Below are 20,472 nucleotides of genomic sequence, written 5' to 3'. Positions count from 1 at the left end.
GTACAGACTCGATCAAACCGAGTCTGCAATTCTTATGTTATTTTGTTGTGATTAATGCTTCCGAGGGATCACTTTGTTTCCAGAATTTTGTACTTCACAACAGCAGGTGTCAAGTGCTGTGTGGCAGCCGTAAAAAGTTGCCCCGTACTTCACTTCAGTGTTGTTATATTTTCTGGTCCTTCGGGATCATTGATGCCAACACTATAAAGTGTTGAGAATTGAGTACCGCTCAAGCCGGTGCTAGGGGGCGTGAGGGATGTTGCACTTATTCATTATCCCTCATGTACAGACTCAATCAAACCGAGTCTGCAATTCTTATGTTATTTTGTTGTGATTAATGCTTCCGAGGGATCACTTTGTTTCCAGAATTTTGTACTTCACAACAGCAGGTGTCAAGTGCTGTGTGGCAGCCGTAAAAAGTTGCCCCGTACTTCACTTCAGTGTTGTTATATTTTCTGGTCCTTCGGGATCATTGATGCCAACACTATAAAGTGTTGAGAATTGAGTACCGCTCAAGCCGGTGCTAGGGGGCGTGAGGGATGTTGCACTTATTCATTATCCCTCATGTACAGACTCAATCAAACCGAGTCTGCAATTCTTATGTTATTTTGTTGTGATTAATGCTTCCGAGGGATCACTTTGTTTCCAGAATTTTGGTTTGGTCTTATTTTATGATCACATCCGTGTTATTTGTGCCGTGTGGCGGCTGTAAAAAGTCTCCCCGTACATTTAATCAATGATGTTATATTTTCGATCCTTGAAGATCGTTCAGCACGACATTATTGTTGTGCTTGTGGTATTTTTAGTTTCAACTTTTCGGCATTTTCTAGTTGGGTGGTTCCAATATTCCTACTTGAATAATGTTGAATCACCCTTAGGATATGTTGCCTGCTTTTTAAATTTGTCTTTTGACGTCTTATCTGTGATACGCAGGCTTCATAACCTCTGATCCCCTTTCAAAATTCCATTTTATTTAGTTCCGCCCATTGTTTTCTCGTTTAGGGCACACGCTTTTTATTACTTGGGGACCATACGCCGCTTTTCATGGAATGGCACTACTGTGTCACATTGAAGGTTCCATGATAACCGCCGTATGAACACATCTGCGGATGTTTCTAAATTCAAAATTTTACTATTTCACGTTTAAATGTTGAATTCTGCTTAAGCCGGTGCTAGGGGGCGTGGACGGTAACTTGCATTTTCCAGTACCGTCCATGAACAGGCTCAATCAAACCGAGCCTGCAACATTTTCAATTTTGCCGTGTTGGGCTTTCTTTAGGGATACTGTATTTATTTATTTTGTTACAGTAAATGGTTAAAGCATGTGTTTGGGATAATAAAATAAATGATTCAAAGGTTTGTGGGCAACAGTAAAATATCGTCCCGAGGAAAATACTGTTACCCGAAGCGTTACACACAAGCCTATGTGTTATTAGACGCCGCTGGCATGCAGCGTCTAGCAGATATGCATTCGTCCATTCAGCAATGGGGAAAATTTTGAAAAGACTTTTGTTTATTTATTTTGTATTAACAAAATTGCACTTTTTTCACATTCTCTAATGTTAATAACTTGTCTGACGAACTTTAACGAATTAAAATAAACGTAGTGCCATATTTAAACATCATATTCTTTTTTATCTTTTTTATTTACATAATAATTAACGTGTCATATTCAATGATTTTAGCTTTGGGCTTTCTTTAGGGATTCTGTATTTATCTATTTTATGATCACATCCGTGTTATTTGTGCCGTGTGGCGGCTGTAAAAAGTCTCCCCGTACATTTAATCAATGATGTTATATTTTCGATCCTTGAAGATCGTTCAGCACGACATTATTGTTGTGCTTGTGGTATTTTTAGTTTCAACTTTTTGGCACTTTCTAGTTGGGTGGTTCCAATATTCCTACTTGAATAATGTTTAATCACCCTTAGGATATGTTGCCTGCTTTTTAAATTTGTCTTTTGACGTCCTATCTGTGATACGCAGGCTTCATAACCTCAGATCCCCTTTCAAAATTCCATTTTATTTAGTTCCGCCCATTGTTTTCTCGTTTAGGGCACACGCTTTTGATTACTTGGGGACCATACGCCGCTTTTCATGGAATGGCACGGAAGTGTCACATTGAAGGTTTCCATGATAACCGCCGTATGAACACATCTGCGGATGTTTCTAAATTCAAAATTTTACCATTTCATGTTTAAATGTTGAATTCTGCTTAAGCCGGTGCTAGGGGGCGTGGACGGTAACTTGCACTTTCCAGTACCGTCCATGAACAGGCTCAATCAAACCGAGCCTGCAACATTTTCAATTTTGCCGTGTTGGGCTTTCTTTAGGGATTCTGTATTTATCTATTTTAGTAGGGCAGGTTGCTTCCCTTTCTTTGTATATAATGTTGATGTTCTAATTTCTGACCCCCTAGGTTATGATTTTGTTATTCCCCTTTTTACTGATACAAGAAATTTTATCACTCCTCATATTTTAATTTCTACATATTAAAAGGTCTTTGAGTAAAAGGTATTTGAATTTAGTGTGGTAAGAACTATTCTAGATATAAGAATGTATAGTTAGAGTCTAGTTTATTAAAATATGAAAAACAAGATCAACAAGGAAAGGTGGCGTTCAATGAACGCAACCCCCATATGACCCAGCAGCAAGAACCAATGGCAAGGAGCCCAGGCGGACCCCAAACATAAAAAGGACAGGGCAACGACACGTTAATCATTAAATGATAAATAATTTGTAACTGACCAGTAGTTGATGAAGCTAAAATATGAAAAACAAGATCAACAAGGAAAGGCGGCGTTCAATGAACGCAACCCCCATATGACCCAGCAACAAGAACCAACGGCAAGGAGCCCAGGCGGACCCCAAACATAAAAAGGACAGGGCAACGACACATTAATCATTAAATTATAAATAATTTGTAACTGATTAGGAATTCAAAGAAAATAATAATAGGCCCACAAAGGGGAAGGGGACAGAAGACCGGGGAAGGGGGGGTTAATCAAAGAAATAAAAACTAGAGGCAATGGGGAAGATACTTACCGTAGACGAGAAAACAACAAGGGACACAAGGAAGTGTCACCAAAACAGTATGAAACAACATAGACAAACATCTGAGGAACACAGTGGGGCGCCGCCTTGGAACGGTCAGCAGCATAATAATGACTGCTGGGGAGTTTAAACCGGTTAATGTTAAACCGGCTAAGTTTTTAGGAATTATATTTGACAAAAAACTTTCTTTTATACCACATATTAAACATTTGAAAACTAAATGCCTTAAAGCTTTAAATTTACTTAAGGTTTTATCAAGTACAAATTGGGGATCAAATTCTTCCACATTACTGAAATAATACAGAAGTCTTATCCGATCAAAATTAGATTATGGTTCTGTAGTATATGGGTCTGCAAGAAAATCATATCTTCACATGCTAGATACCATACATCACCAGGGTTTACGGTAAGCTTTAGGTGCATTTCGCACCTCACCTGTAGAAAGTCTATATGCGGAAGCTGGGGAACCATCGCTTCAACTTCGTCGAAAAAAGCTATCACTTCAATATGCAACTAGAATTTCATTAAATAGCAAAAGTCCAGCAAAAAATATTATTTTCAAAAAATAGATAAATATAGAATCCCTAAAGAAAGCCCGACACGGCAAAATTGAAAATGTTGCAGGCTCGGTTTGATTGAGCCTGTTCATGGACGTATATGTCAATTGCAAACTACCGTCCACGCCCCCTAGCACCGGCTTAAGCAGAATTCAACATTTAAACATGAAATGTGTTCATACGGCGGTTATCATGGAACCTTCAATGTGACACTTCCGTGCCATTCCATGAAAAGCGGCGTATGGTCTCCAAGTATTAAAAAGCGTGTGCCCTAAACGAGAAAACAATGGGCGGAACTTAATATAATGGAATTTTGAAAGGGGATCAGAGGTTATGAAGCCTGCGTATCACAGATAAGACGTCAAAAGACAAATTTAAAAAGCAGGCAACATATCCTAAGGGTGATTCAACATTATTCAAGTAGGAATATTGGAACCACCCAACTAGAAAATGCCGAAAAGTTGAAACTAAAAATACCACAAGCACAACAATAATGACGTGCTGAACGATCTTCAAGGATCGAAAATATAACATCTTTGATTAAAATGTACGGGGAGACTTTTTTTTTACAGCCACCACACGGCACAAATAACACGGATGTGATCATAAAAATAGATAAATATAGAATCCCTAAAGAAAGCCCAACACGGCAAAATTGAAAATGTTGCAGGCTCGGTTTGATTGAGCCCTGTTCATGGACGGTACTGTCAATTGCAAACTACCGTCCCGCCCCCTAGCACCGGCTTAAGCAGAATTCAACATTTAAACATGAAATAGTAAAGTTTTGAATTTAGAAAACATCCGCAGATGTGTTCATACGGCGGTTATCATGGAACCTTCAATGTGACACTTCCGTGCCATTCCATGAAAAGCGGCGTATGGTCCCCAAGTATTAAAAAAAAGCGTGTGCCTAAACGAGAAAAACAATGGGCGGAACTTAATATAATGGAATTTTGAAAGGGGATCAGAGGTTATGAAGCCTGCGTATCACAGATAAGACGTCAAAAGACAAATTTAAAAAGCAGGCAACATATCCTAAGGGTGATTCAACATTATTCAAGTAGGAATATTGGAACCACCCAACTAGAAAATGCCGAAAAGTTGAAACTAAAAATACCACAAGCACAACAATAATGACGTGCTGAACGATCTTCAAGGATCGAAAATATAACATCTTTGATTAAATGTACGGGGAGACTTTTTACAGCCACCACACGGCACAAATAACACGGATGTGATCATAAAATAGATAAATATAGAATCCCTAAAGAAAGCCCAACACGGCAAAATTGAAAATGTTGCAGGCTCGGTTTGATTGAGCCTGTTCATGGACGGTACTGTCAATTGCAAACTACCGTCCACGCCCCCTAGCACCGGCTTAAGCAGAATTCAACATTTAAACATGAAATAGTAAAATTTTGAATTTAGAAACATCCGCAGATGTGTTCATACGGCGGTTATCATGGGACCAGTTATATTGAAAAATTTGTTAACAAACCAAAGGAAATTAAACCATTAGGCCTTCGTTTAAAAGATGATTTAGATAAACTTAAAATTAATCCTGTCAGTATCCTTCAAAATGACGATGAGGATGTTCCACCTTGGACTTATAATTCCCCTGAAATAAATATTAACCTTTCAAATATAAAAAAGTCATCAAATTCACATGAACATTTCAAAGAAAAGTTTCTAGCAATTAAGGAAGAACATGAAAATTTTATACATATTTATACGGACGGTTCAAAAGAAGGTTGCAAAGTTGGTGCGGCTGTGTTTGAAAATAATTTTACATCTAGTATGAGGTTACCAGATAATGCATCAATTTTTTACTGCTGAAGCAAAAGCTATCGATTTAGCATTGTCATACATAGCACAGCATACCCACGATAAATTTGTGATATTTTCTAATTCGCTTTCTGTTTTAATATCCATTAAAAATAAAAAATCTGACATATCATGGTAAAGAAACTTCTTTTACGATTTCATGATATACTAAAAACAAAATATGTTAAAATTATATTGGATTCCAAGTCATGTAGGAATACGAGGGAAATGAAAAATTAGACGCTTTAGCTAAACAATCATTAAATTTTCAAAAAAACTGACTTATTGTTACCTGCTTGTGATTTTAGACCGCTATAAATAAAACTCGTATCATCTGAATGGAAAGCAAAGTGGGACAATGCTGTTTTTAATAAACTTCACGATATAAACCCATCTCTTGTTGTGTCACCATCTCTTTCTCTGGTCAAACCGCCGTGATCAAACAGTTCTTCTTTCGATGCCGAATTGGACACACTAAAATTACCCATTCTTATCTCCTTACAAATGACAATGCCCCTTTCTGTGTAGGTTGTAATGAAAATTTTACTGTCAAGCATTTTCTTCTTGAATGTCATGATTTTTCACAGGCCCGTAATAGATTTTATTCTGTAAATTCACTCAAAGACCTTTTTAATACAATTCCATCAAAAAACATAATTGATTATTTCAAAGAGATAAACTTGTATTCTATGATCTAATTAGTTCATTTCTATTGTCATTTACAAAGTTTAACATAACATTTTAAGCCTATTATAGCATTCGGCACGATATGGCCAGTTATGTGTTGACGTGCCGTAAAAATCCACACAAACAAAAATAAAATTTGACACATCTAAATATTATCACTTGTTTATAAAAAGTTAAAACTGTTATTAAACAAATTGGATAAAAATCTTTTTTGTTTATTTCTTAAAGTCCAGATTACAATAAATAAGTAACTTAAAAGGGAAAGATACTTGCGAAGCCAGGTTGTGATAGCTTTGCTATCGGGAGTAGCCCTCTCCTGTTTCAGATTAAAGTAAGTAAAGCTACTTATTGCAACACGTGCTGTTCGCCATCGTTAATGAGATTAAGATTTTCAGACATAGCTCATAACTTTGTAGGCTTCTAGTTTTTCACAAAAAGCATGAATTTATTAAACAACGAGCAATACAAGAAAAAATTGATTAGTGCTTCGGATATTCAACTGTTTATAGAGACAAAAATGTCAGGCTGATTTTTGTGCAATACCTGTGACTGTCCACATCATTTGGTGGCGTCTTTAATGTGTAGCATACAACATTTAACTGTGTTTATTTACTATTATTATAGATGTTTACTGTTTTGAAAAAGATGCATTTAAATAATAAGTCATCGATATTTCCATCGGCAGCATGTAGGATAAAGCAATAGATTCTAATATGTAGAGGTCACTGAATATAACACGTAGGTAAGATAAATGTACCTTTGAGCGTGTAAATTGAACAGAGCAGACTTTTCCTATGTGGTCTTACAAAGTTAGGTGATCATTGTATGTTTTTTTCGGATGATGATATATTCAACGCTCAACACAAGTCATTAAAATAATCATTTTGCTGTGAAATTATTGAATTATAAAATGCACATTATGCCTGAAAAACCTGGTTGTCTACCCTTTAAAAGGGCAAACATTCGTTTTGATTTCCAGAGCAAAACGACTTAATCAATGTATATCACTGTACTAATTACTAAAGAAACACATTATGGTTAAAACTCATACCAATTGAGTAATTTTCGGAAATTGAACAAGACACCAAAATATAAAACTGTTTGAGGGAATGAAAATTATTCAGCATTTTCTTTTTTTGTGTGGTCGGTGGGGGCCTTAATTGGACTTCAAACCATTTAAGGTGTTCATGTGGCTACATTGTTTATGATAAAATTAACTAATTTTATATGTGTTATGATAAACATATTATCATGTTTAAATTATTTGTTCACGTCATGAACCTTAAGTTTTTTATCATATTTACCGGATAGTGATTTGTAAAGGCTATTTATATGCTATTATAATTGTGCTCGTGGCAATTAGAATACCTTGAAATGATATTGGATACTGGTATTTCTATCAACGTTTGTTCTTACCTTAGGCAATGTATATCTTATTAAACAATCTGTAAGTTATTATATACAAATCAAATAAAACATTTAACATAACGCTATTATTCACATTAAACTACCGTATAGAAAAAGAATGAAAAAAGTTTGAAGGTGTAAAAATGATCTATTACGGATTTGCTATAATTCTGTTCATCGTTTCTTGCTGTAGCATTTCGTGTCGAAATGGTAAAAAACATTTTTTAGACATTTATTAATTCTTACTTGTTGTCTTAAATGCTTTTTGACTAAAATATATTTAACTACTTTCAACTGTTTTGTTATTGTGCGTGGTATTTCATGTGATTCATTGATTATAATTATGAATAAAGTACATGTCATGTAATTCATACATACATGCATGTTATTTGTGAATAAGTATGACTAAAGAACAAAATTTTGCATAACAATATTTACATGACCTGCAAAAGATGATAATATGATAAATAAAAATACTCATTTTACATTCGTGGTACAAGTATATACTTAGCAACATATGAAAATAAACACATAAACGAATGCTTGTACTCATATAAAACGGAGAAAAAACAAATATGATAAATTACCATAAAATTAGCATAAAATTTCGTTGTTTTTTTTGGAACTTTATTAAAGTTGAAAAGTAAAGTACTAGGTAAAAAATGAAAATAACTTCATTATGTTCTTTAATATTGTAATAAATAGTTACAAAGGCGAAATACGATCGTCTTGAATCACTGCAACAAAAAAGAATAGTTTTTACTCTTTGTTCTCTATACTTAACAGATATTTGAACTATTTTAGTGATAAATGTATGTCCCATGCCGAAATGCCAAGGAAAAATACCAAAAGACTGTAGAAAGGCAGAATATGTGATTGGGGCCGATTTCAAAACAAGATGTCGCATGTGTGACAGTAGTATATGTGGTAAGTATAACAATAAAATAATAGTATGTTTATAATTCTAACAAGTTATTAGAAAAAATAATGATGTATATTGAAATTGATTCATTTTATAGAAACATTGTATTGTTTTAATGATTTATATTTCGTACCAAAGGGAAAATGCTTGTTTTTCAGTTAGTTTGATTTTATATATATGATATTTGTATGAGTACCAATGCAATATTATATGATTAATACAGGGGATACAAAACAAAATTTAGTTTTCTGTATGAAGTATACATTATTTCGATCATTAAATGCATAGATATAAATGACATTTGTTTAAAACACATTTGGTTTTATATTTTATCTTAAATTGTGTTCATTTTTTAATTGTGAGGTTGAGATAATTTGACAATTTATTTCAAAAGATTGACTATTATAGTGGTGATTGAACAACAGCTGATATTGGAAAATGTTAAAGATAAAATTTAAATCTGCCTTAAATATCAAAAGACTGTCCCACTCTTTTTATTCAATTAACATCACAGGTATATTCCGATGAGTCCTTACAGAAATTTCTTTGGGCCACATAAGTCATCATAATATTAAAGAGAATTATGTAAAAATATATCTTATTTAGACTTTTACCTGTTCACTCACTATATACCCTTGGATGGACATAAGGGGAATTTAAACTTACATATAAAACTGTCACTGTAACTGTATTCAGCTTATGTAGCATGAACACAACTTTATTCATTGCCAGCTGGAGGCAAAATATTTCATCGATATAAATAGTGCCGAAACACACTTGCATACATCATTTAAAAGTTTCACTAAAATGTTCTTGTCCCAGGTTGAAATACATGTATAATATATTGAGTTCGGTAGGGTTAATTAAATGTTCATGATGTTTCTGTAGGGAAGAAAATATCTGTATGCCCTGCATTAGATTGCCCTAATGACCGGAAAATAAAAGATGAATGTCGCAGACCAAAAACTTTTTGTGATTGAAACTGACGGAATAACGAAATGCCGTGCATGTGAATAGCAGTCTCTGTGGTATGTATGTGTATTATGTAGACTGCAAGATATTTTAATGATATAGAATTGGTCAAAGAAATATTAATAAATGGAAAAAGTAAATGATTTATCTTTTATATGAAAATTATTGGTTCTAAGTGCATGTTATTACCAAGAATTAAATTCAAACAGAGTAAGAAGTATTAGAAACAAAATACATCGTATTGATTTTCTATAGATGTTAAAGGAAAACGATCACTTACAGATCAACAGCACGTGTTCTTTCTTAAATATCAGTATTGTTTGTTTTATAAGGACGATAAGTATTTCTTTAGTGTTTATTTTCGTTCCTTAAATTATGTTGTTGGTAAAGAATGAGGATGCTAAATGTGCCTTTATGCTGTCTATATATTAACTTGAAACATACTTTTAATGCTGGTACGCCTCCTTATAAGCCCAGTGTTTCAAGAAACTCAACTAAGATTTAAGTTTTTGATTTAACATACTGTGTGCGATTAATGACTGATTTGGTCTTATTTATCACCATATTCTACTGTGTTACTAATGACCTTTTTAATATTTTGACCTCATTCTGGTTATATATACGTGCATTGTTATTTCTGTTTGCAATGCGTTAATTACTTTCTTTGTTCACTTCATACATAACATAAATGCTTTAAAATATATTTTCAAAATTTTCAATGAAACTAGCATTTATCTGGTGGCATGCAGCTTTAACTGTAGAGAAAATATACAAACATTCTTATGATTTGCGCATTTCTATCTTCTTTTTATTGATATTTGCCATAGCCAAACGCTCAATATTTAGATATGGTGAAATTATCTATATTTCAGGAAAAGAAATTCAAGGTTTGTCTCAGTACCTAAATGCCCGAATATGTCATCAAGTGCCTCGAAAATGTCGCGCTAAAAGGTATACAAGGTCGAGACGGAATAACTAAGTGTGTAAACTTTGTGATAGAGATATTTGTAAACCTCAAGATGCTGAAATCTTTGTGATGAGATATTTGTTTAAATCTTTGTGATGAGATATTTGTTTAAATCTTTGTGATGAGATATTTTGTATAAACCCGGTGCTATGATATCCGAACTCCTTTAATAAAGTTTCTTTCGTGCGGAATTAATTTCTTTAATTGTTTTTGTCCAATGATATAAATTGACAATCACTGTTTCTAACTTTCATATATCATAAAATGTCAATTATTGCTGACATTGATTACAGAACACGTCATTATAAATGGGCTGCAACTATAAAGACTAATTTGACAATTTGTGATCGTTAAGTTTTCTAAATTAAAAAAGTCGGACATGTTTATAGATTTCTAGAGCATTATCTTAACATAGATTGTATTTCGGTGAATTTGAATTTATGACTGTTCTATGAGGTACAATGTATCAACATCTTCCTTAAACGAATTGTCTAATGGAGTATTACTTGCAAATGTAAGTTTGATCTGTACGAGAAACACGTATAAATATAATTATTTGATTGTGAACGTATTGAAATTAATTTAACGCCCTTTAAAATACAACCAATGAATTTTGATAATCGTTTGAACCACGGGATGTTCTAAAAGAAATCATTATTGGTCCAAATTATTAATATTAATCATATATCAAATGCATATCGTTCCCTATATACGTAGGTCTCGTGGTTTCATTTTCAGAACGCCAAATATATATATATTGCATACTATCATACGCCATCTAAATATTTTTTTACAGTCTAAGAAAGTCACATCAAATACCATACTTATACTTGACAGAAATAAAGTTAAAACTATGGTTTGTGGTGAAAAATAAAGAGGGTCATTTTAATTTGTTGGGAATCAGATAACTTATTCTATGGCAGGACAGGTGCAAAACCTATGATCGAGAAGAAACGGACTAGCGTCTTGTCCAATACAAGTTTGACAATTGTGTACTCGTGCTAATAGAATTCCAGTGATGTCTCTAAACACTGTATTAACATCTGGAAACAAAGTGATCCCTCGGAAGCATTAATCACAACAAATAACATAAGAAATGCAGACTTGGTTTGATTGAGTCTGTACATATGAGGGATACTGAATAAGTGCAACAACATCCTCTTACGCCCTCTAGCACGGGTGATCGGTACTCAATTTTCAACACTTAAACTCTTAAATCATTTTTTTCCTACATTTTTGATTTTTTTAACACGATCTTGGCTAGTATAATATCAATATTTTTTAATTCGTAGAGTATAGTTACCATGATGTGGAAAATGACCTTTCTTTTATTATCTTGTAACAGCCTTTCGTTTGTGTTATATAACATATGTGTCAGCTTGGTCCTGATGGCGATCAATTCGGGAATGTAAACCCATGAACAACATGTTGTACCGGCTATGAGGGATCGATGCTACGTATTCATGTTCTTAAAGATGATAAAAAAACTTGCATAAAGATAGAAAATTGTACATTCTTATTGTAAACATGATCAGAAACGTTTGGTCTGTGGTAGTGTAAACAGTTTAATTGTCATATACTTTGGACAGTATTGCAACAGTTAAATCATGGAAAACATCTCTTATTATACGTTCATACATGATAGTATTTAGTATAGCAGCATTAGTCCTTCAAACTATTGATTAACAGGAAACATGTGGTTTAGGATTTCACTTACTATGAATAAAAAACGGAATAAATGTCACGGGTAGAGTGCACGGTGGCTTGCTAGAGTTTACACCATTAGAAATTTGTGATGGTTCAGAAACAACGTGCAAAACACGCCCGATCAATTTCCAGAAAATCAAAAGAAGAACTTTTGATGGTATGGTTTCATACTTTGTCTTTTTTTTTTTGTTGATATTGACCAATCATAAAATATGCTTAACACATGAATATTGATAGCAAAGATTTCTTAAACTGACGTCACCCATTGCAATTTCAGTTAAAGATAACATGCCAGACGTAATCTTTTATACTGTTTGAAATTGAATCAAGTGCTTTTATATGTTTCAAAGATCAATCAAATAATACATTAATATAAAATGTTTAGAACTGATATTTTTAGATGGTTATCACAATAACTAGCATCTTGCTTAAGATAACACTCGGTTATTAGCAACTGTTAGAAATTATGCTAATGATTTAAACAGTGTATCTATTTGATATATATTCGCAGAAAATGGATAGAAAAGTTTTCTGACATCCTAAAGTACTAAGAAGTTTGGTCATAACAGGTATAGCAACTTCATCATGTGGTATGGTTATGCCTATTTTTATATCTGTTCACTTCAAAAAGACCAAAGACATTACTGTGTTACAGGGACTGCTTCCGCTATAGCATGGATGTTCGCAGGTAAAATTATCACGTTTTCCCGCGCTGTTTCATTCTTAATTGAAAATTGCATGTTTTTGATTGAAATGGCAAAACAGAAATAGTTATTATGTAAAGGAGTTTGCGAGCGTTAAATATAGACACACAACAGAATGTGATATACATATTAGAATTTATTAAAACTTTGCAAGATCAAAGAATATGATAATAGAATTTATTAAAACTTTGCAAGATCAAAGAATATGATAATAGAAACATGTTAAACGAAGGAAAAATGAGTCCAACTAAATCGTTGTCGGGTTATCTGCCAGTGAATCTCAATATTAATTACCAAATGACAGAGTTATATCAAATTACTCGTGAGATAATAATTTGGGTATATAATGATGCTGACATAGTTCTCAAAAACACTTGGCAGTTAAATGGAAAAAAAGAATACTAATATGCCATATGGCATTAAAATTTAATGAACACAATTTGCATGTTGGTGGTCAACATAGACGTCATATGTAAAAGAAATGACTGAAACTATTGGAATAAAATCAACGGAATCTAATCTTAAATATGGTCAACGCTTTACAGAAAGTGTCGCGTTCCACCTTAATAATAAATATTTGAACATTATAACTTTTTAATCTGCTTGAAAAATATAAGTAGAATATTTATAAATATTGTATTATCATGTTGATATTACCAATTGATTCATTATCTATTGTTACAGCACTGCCTGTGTTTACTGCTATTGGGGTACAATTATATCTCAACATGAACATTAAACGATCCAGTCAGTTCCTGACTACTGGTACAAGTGAGGCTGAAGATCAACTACATATCTCATTCATTACACCTTGGGACTTGATCATAATAGGTAATAATGTTGATATATTTTATACTATAGGTAAGTGTTTTATCTAGCTAAAGGTCGTGTTGAAGCATTTTTACACAATGATCTATGATTAATTCTCAATGCATAGTATTTCAAGCACAATAGTTCCAGTAAAGTTTGATGATCAGCATAAAAAAAATTGTAAATACATGTATTGCAATATTTAATGACAAGTCAAATATAGCCAATGGTTAACCCTTTTCAATAATCTGTCAATTGCATACTGATTGCACGGTCAATACACACAATATAAATAATCTTCGATAATTCGTGTGATGTACTCAGTTGGATTTGATTAAATTGAATTTGTATCTTTGAAATATTTAAACTGACCGTTAAAGCGCAATTGCGTAAACTACCGTTTTTTTTTTCTAAATGTCCCACGTGTTATAAGATCGAGACCGCGTATGTCTATGTTTTTTTTATTTAATTTTCAACATTATTGAAGGTACGAATTTTAAGTTGTTCTTTTTTGTGTGTTTTTTTTTTAAATTGTTTGCACTTATTTTGGCAAAAACCATACATTTTTTCAATAGCATAGTTTAAGAATCAAAATTAAAATCAATAAATGTCATTTCAATGCCATAAAATTTAATACAAAACAGACAAAACAGTGTTTCTAAGTTGTTCCATATCCGTGTAAACAATTTCCCAAGCCCTATTCATTAAAACATTCCTCAGGAACAAAGAAAGTATGGGTATAAAAACAATGGCAAAAGTATGGATCGAACCAAGACCTCTAATATATTAGGTAATCAATCAACCGCCTGTGTCATTGCGATAATGACTAGAACACCTTACCAGTTAGATAGTGTGACTTTTCAAAAAATTAGTCATTTACTCTATATTTATTCTCGTACTCTATATGGACAGAACCGAAGTGGAATTGAATATTTAAATGAGTGCTATAATGCATTCATAATTGTCAGGTCAATAAAATCTGACTATATTTTTTGTTTGATTATGGGATTGTTTTTCAAAGATTTGTTTGATTTTTTATTGTTTGTTTGTTTGTTTGTTTGATTGATTAAGTAATTGATTCGAATTTACGACAAATTTATATGCATTAACCTATTTTTTTACATTAAAGTATTGCGTTTTTATTGGTATGTTTTGGGAACATTACTCTTAAATGAAATACAAATTCTCTGCTTCTATAAATGTATTTGCTAATTACACAAAACATGCTACACGAGGATGTAAACGGAAGTACATCTTCTTTTAAGTTAAGCGGTAACAGATTCTTATTGAGGTAGAATGTAGTACAGATCAAGATTAAATGAGTTCAAACAGCTGGTATCGTGTCAATATTGTCATCAGTATTCGGAAAATATCGGTAGATTTTTTTTTTGTAGTTTTAATTTAGTTTATTTATTTATTTTTGATCTTTCATGGGAAATGAATCATTACTAAGGTAAATTCAATGGTGTTGTGTTTTCAGGGTGGACATTTAATACAAATTTTCTCACATGTTATGTAATTGTGTCCGGATAAAAATATCGGTTCACATTTGAGACACTTGCGTAACGCGCCATGTACAAATGTTTCATTTAAATTAAATTTTAGATGAAAACAGTGTTTAATTGGGTATCAGACCCAGTTGCATTAATAAAATTCTGTTATATATTTAATCGGTTATGTTGCAGGTGTCGGCGGAGGTTTGGCTTTTGTTGTTGGTATACTGGTGTTTCTAACTACTGTAGATAAATCAAGAAATACACCTAAAGTCCGTTTTAGAAAGATCTCACGAGATACCGACGAGATTAGAATTGTTGAAAATGAAGAAGAATTTACGGATGAGGAGGAAGAATTCTGAAAGATTTTTGTGATGGTTATAGCTTAGTTCCACATATTCTTGTTTGCCTTTTAAATTGGCAAAAACAAACACGCTTTGCGTCAGTGACTGTGGTTTCTTTTCCTGAAAACATTTTATTACAAACTGAGGACATAGACGAAAACCTTGAATTTGGTTTAGATAAAATTTGAAACATGATTATGCTCTTAAACAACGAAATTGATTACTAACTAGAATCCTAAATGATTTCAGTGATCTTGGTCTACAGTATTAATATTTTATATATCTGGTTATTTACATCTGGATGAAGACCCATATTGAATAACTGACAGTCAAGTGAACGGACATGTGCTTTTTGATAATTGTACGCAAAGTGATAAAAAGGACCTAGAACAAATTCAACAAGAAGCCGCTAGAATAATTACTGGAACAACTAAGCTCGTATCAATCGATAAACTCATGAATGAAATTGGCTGGGAATCCCTAGAAAAAAGGAGACACAAACATAAACTTATTCTATTTTTTAAAATGAAAAACAACCTTACACCACATTATCTTTCTGATCTTGTCCCTCCGTCGATTGGCAGTGAGCACCGTTACCCTCTCAGGAACGCAGACGACATACAATATATCCGTACAAATACAGAATTTTACTATAAATCATTCTTACCTTCTGTTATTAGGGATTTCAACTCTCTTCCACCTCAAACACAAACTGCTACAACGTTAACATCATTTAAGCGACTTCTTAATACTGATATGCCAAAAGTACCTGCCCATTTTCTATGCGGTGAGCGTAAATTACAAATTTTTCACACAAGATTACGTACTAACTGCAGCTCTCTTTCTGCCGATTTATTTGATAAGAACATTACCGACTCTCCTTTGTGTGAATGTGGTGCGAGAGAAAATGCTTATCACTACTTTCTTGAATGCCCTAAATATACTAACCTACGACCTGAATTAATAAGTACTATATCTCAATTTTGTAATCCTTCCATCAATGTCATTCTTACTGGTTCCACTACTTTACCTCATGATTCTAATGTATCAATCTTTAAATCAGTTCAAAAATATATCCGAGATACAAAACGATTTTAGCGTACTTAAAACCAGAGATGTCTTAACATATTTGACATTTACTAGATTATGCATCTTAGTTCCTCGTTATTGTTCCATCATTGTTCATCCATTTCTTCCTTCCTTTTTCTAATATCTTTTTTTCTTTAAATATTCAGTGTATATACCTATTGTGCGTATCTGCTAATATACAGCTGTAAGCATTCAAATAAGATATTATTTTTCTTCTTCTTACTAAATTCTAAAACAAAACAATACTAAGATAGGTGTTTGTCTATTTGTACTTTTTTGTGAGTTGCTTTATTCTTCTTTTTTTTCTCCTTTTAACTGTTTGCTCTTACATATGTTACATTGCTAAATACTTAACTCTTAACTATTATGTGAATGTCTTTGATTACTTCAACTAACCGTTGTGTATGATAATGCCATGAACTTTGTTATTGTAAATTATTATAACTGGGAGAGGACATTTATAAGCTTTATAGCTTTCTGCCCAATCCCAAAATGTACTTTGTAAATATTGTTCACTTGTTAACTGTTTTGTTGAATAAATATGTTTAAACCAAGTGAACGGACACAAAAGAGAAACAGATTCCAAATAAGCATTTCAACAACAACAACAAAAAATGTATTTATATTCACAAAATAACTTGGAATTCGAATCTAATGTGTTTTATATATTTATTTTTTTAAATATATGTAGACCCTATGGTATGCTCCTAGTTTATTTTGAAGAATTTATTTTGGTAGGATTGTATAGAAGCTGTAAGCTTATAGACACACAATCCAATCCGTTCTAGGAAAAGATCCTAGATAATGTTGATATAACATTTGGTCCAACCCTTTGTATGTACATTGTATTTATGCTTTCGAAAATTATTGTCAAGCTGTGTTAATATATCATGTACAAATATACAATAAAATATTATTAAATTCAAACCCCACTTTTTTATACATATACGTATATGTATGGTAGCTTATAATCCATACATGATGTGCATTGTATGATATGAATAATACAAGTCTTGAATATTACAATCGATACACGTATACTGTATAATAAATGCTAGTAGTACATATTAATAATATGTCATTATTTATATACATATATTAATATATCATAATAACATGAATGGCTTGTTCTTATTCATATACAATAATTCATATCTATATGAAATATTCTCATTGATACACGTCTATGGTAATTAAAGAAAAGTACGACTGAATGCATATATAATGTTCATAATGTTTAAATTGATACACATATATGGTGTATAAAGACGTGTTTTGTGTTTATTTGGATTGATGAACGTTTATGTTATATTCTAATGTTCTAATTAAACATGTGTACGACTGAAGGCAATGTATTGATGTTTTGTATCATTTATCATTGCAATCAGAAATTTCATTGTAACATATTGCCAGCTGTTTCCAGTAGATCAATGCAAACAATGCAAATGCTACATTTCATAGTTCGATATTTTGTTATAAGCATACATACGCGCATCTTTTGTTATTGCATGCAAGGATAAATGCGTAAATCAACTGCAGGTTTTAGCTATATGCATAAGTTAAATTAGTGTTTAACAATACCTTCGAATTCAAGCATTGTTTCTGGAACCTTTAGGGATATTTGAACAATTGTGATATTGTCAAACGCGCAAAATCACGTTTAAACATGGATACATCTGTATGCGTGCGCATACTTTTGATCTTTATAAGCAGTGTATCAATGGTTCTTCAAGTGATAGGTCTGGTTGGGCATAGCTGGTTTGGGTTTTCTTTAACCGTGGATAACAATGGACAGAAAATGACACAAACCATGCATGGGGGACTCCTGTACTTTTCACCACTGAAAGTCTGCCTAGATGATGGCAACGGCTCTAGATGTAGAACACCCGAACAAATGACAATACAGGAGAGAAGGTCATTCGAAGGTGATATCAGTTAAATGTATTTACAATTATTTCTAATGTTTCATATTACGTAATATGGTAGTGTCTAAACATTGAGAAGTATTAGATTATTTTGTGTGTTTAAATATAAGATAATTAGTTAATTACTGCTCCTTTACATACTGATATCATAGTCAATATGAAATGTCATGTGTAGACACAAACACAAAAAGAGAACAATATTTGGTAAAACAATAATGTACTTTAAAGGGACTCCACTGAGTTGTTTTAACATGACGGGAAGGAAAATATATTTTTCACAGATTTGTGAACTTATTGATGATAGTCTGGACAAATAACTTGTGTGCACAATTTCGGTTCATTCCTCACCCTGATTTTGCAGAATAATCATTGTTTTCGTTGTGAAAATGACTTAAAATGAAAAGCACTGCAACGCTTTTCACTCAAATCCGGCTATAAATCACACCAAAAAATCGATTTTCAATTTAATTTTGAGTGAATCTCTTTTTAATTCTTGCAGAGTTTTGCACACTTGCAACTTGCAAGATTTTCAAAATTTAAGTTTTAATCCTTTGGACTTTGGTGGAGTTTCTTTAATATATCAATATCGTTAAATAAATATATCAATATCGGAAGAAATTGTTAAATTTAGATGTGGAAGGTGCAACTTTTAAGGAATTTATAATTTCATGTTCCAATGTCAGCCTGTTTCACTTTACTATTAAAATGTAATAATAATTTGAATGTCATGATATTTACTTCAGAATCTTTAATTGCTTTATGTTTTCAGCGACGAACCAGATTCTATCTCGGAGTGTTATAATACAGAGGTGTTTGGTTATAACTGGGCTAGCATCATCATGTTGTGGTCTAATATTTCTGTTCATATATCTCTTTATCTTTAAGAAACTTTTCAAACATAGATGCTCCGGTATAACATCCGCAGTCTTCTGGATATTTGCTGGTAAGCTGGTAAGCTAACTAATAAATTATCTTAAAGACATTCCGATTCGAATGTTATCAAGAAGATTGGATTTTGTAGTGTGTAAAAGCTGGTCATTAGCCTAAGTTAAGTCGTGTTTCATGATGTCAAAAGTAACGCATAAATTGCTCTTTGGTCTTAACTTCCACAGCCAAAGATCACAAAAGAAAAGTGAATGTTTTATACAATATTAAAAAAACATTGTTCTTCAAGCGTGATATTACGATAAAATTTATATTCATCGTGTACCATTTTCCCCTTTTCGATGTTTTTTTTTAAATAGAATTGCTACAAATAACCGGAATGAATATCTGAAATAAGCATAATTTGTAAGTTAAATGATTAAATGTTTTTTGTAAGTATTACTCAAATGGTATATGTAAACAACATTTTATTTTCTCCTTTATGAAGCACTGCCTGAATATATAGCTATTGGTGTACAAATATTTGCCAACTTTAACATGAAGAGTTCAATCAATGTGATGGCTCTATCTGAAGATACACTAGGGATGCACGTTCAAGCACAATTTATTACTCCTTGGGCAGTTATTCTTCTAGGTGAGTTTATTTTTTTCATCGGTTAACGAAAGTAAGAACAGGTCCTTTTGTAAACATGTTAATGATTATTTTTATTTATAACCAGTAGGCACCAATATATAAAAGGTATAAAAGGTATTGAGCAATTAAATTTCTTCAAATGTTACAGTTTAAATGCCCTCCATATATTTTGAATAAGTCACGCCGGAAGTCTCATTCAGAGTACAAAGCCTAGAAAGGAATATAAAATATAAAATATTACAAAATATCAATAACAGGTATGTGTAGGCTATGTAAATATAATAGAGTATATGGTATACATGTATATAAAATCAAGACGGAAAACAAATTCTTAATGGTTGTTTCTACTTATGTTTCCATCAATCATTATGTCTATCAATCATTATGTCTATCAATCATGATGTATTTGTTTGACAGAGATACAGTATGCTTTTGTTTACTATAGTATATATTATTTTGTAGGTGTGGGTTCGAAGCTCGCTGTGTTACAG

The 20,472-nt window shown here is 32.4% G+C and overlaps 2 protein-coding genes across 2 annotated transcripts; both read left to right on the top strand.

Annotated features, from left to right (window-relative positions):
• The first annotated feature begins 12,682 nt into the window (after positions 1-12,682).
• On the top strand, positions 12,683-17,658 carry LOC132722594 (uncharacterized). The gene is made up of 3 exons (XM_060707115.1): positions 12,683-12,785; positions 13,486-13,632; positions 15,297-17,658. Exons 1-3 carry the CDS (start codon positions 12,683-12,685, stop codon positions 15,464-15,466), a joined length of 420 nt encoding a protein of 139 aa, XP_060563098.1. The 3' UTR covers positions 15,467-17,658.
• Positions 17,659-18,067: 409 nt separating this feature from the next.
• On the top strand, positions 18,068-19,981 carry LOC132722599 (uncharacterized; the record flags this gene model as incomplete). The annotated part of the gene is made up of 3 exons (XM_060707120.1): positions 18,068-18,462; positions 19,232-19,405; positions 19,835-19,981. Coding segments are annotated over exons 1-3 (580 nt in total), but the record flags the coding sequence as incomplete, so codon positions are not given.
• Between the last annotated feature and the right edge of the window lie 491 nt (positions 19,982-20,472).

The sequence above is a fragment of the Ruditapes philippinarum genome, unplaced genomic scaffold, assembly GCF_026571515.1.
Source record: "Ruditapes philippinarum isolate M1 unplaced genomic scaffold, ASM2657151v2 ctg3093_1_1_1_1, whole genome shotgun sequence".
Taxonomy (NCBI): domain Eukaryota; kingdom Metazoa; phylum Mollusca; class Bivalvia; order Venerida; family Veneridae; genus Ruditapes; species Ruditapes philippinarum.
This window is presented reverse-complemented; position numbering and strand designations above follow the sequence as displayed.

Coding starts and splice junctions, on each gene's coding strand:
- LOC132722594 (XM_060707115.1), top strand. CDS start 12,683: ATGTGGTATGGTTATGCCTATTTTTATATCTGTTCACTTCAAAAAGAC. Junction 12,786..13,485: donor TATAGCATGGATGTTCGCAG/GTAAAATTATCA, acceptor CTATTGTTACAG/CACTGCCTGTGTTTACTGCT. Junction 13,633..15,296: donor TTGGGACTTGATCATAATAG/GTAATAATGTTG, acceptor GTTATGTTGCAG/GTGTCGGCGGAGGTTTGGCT.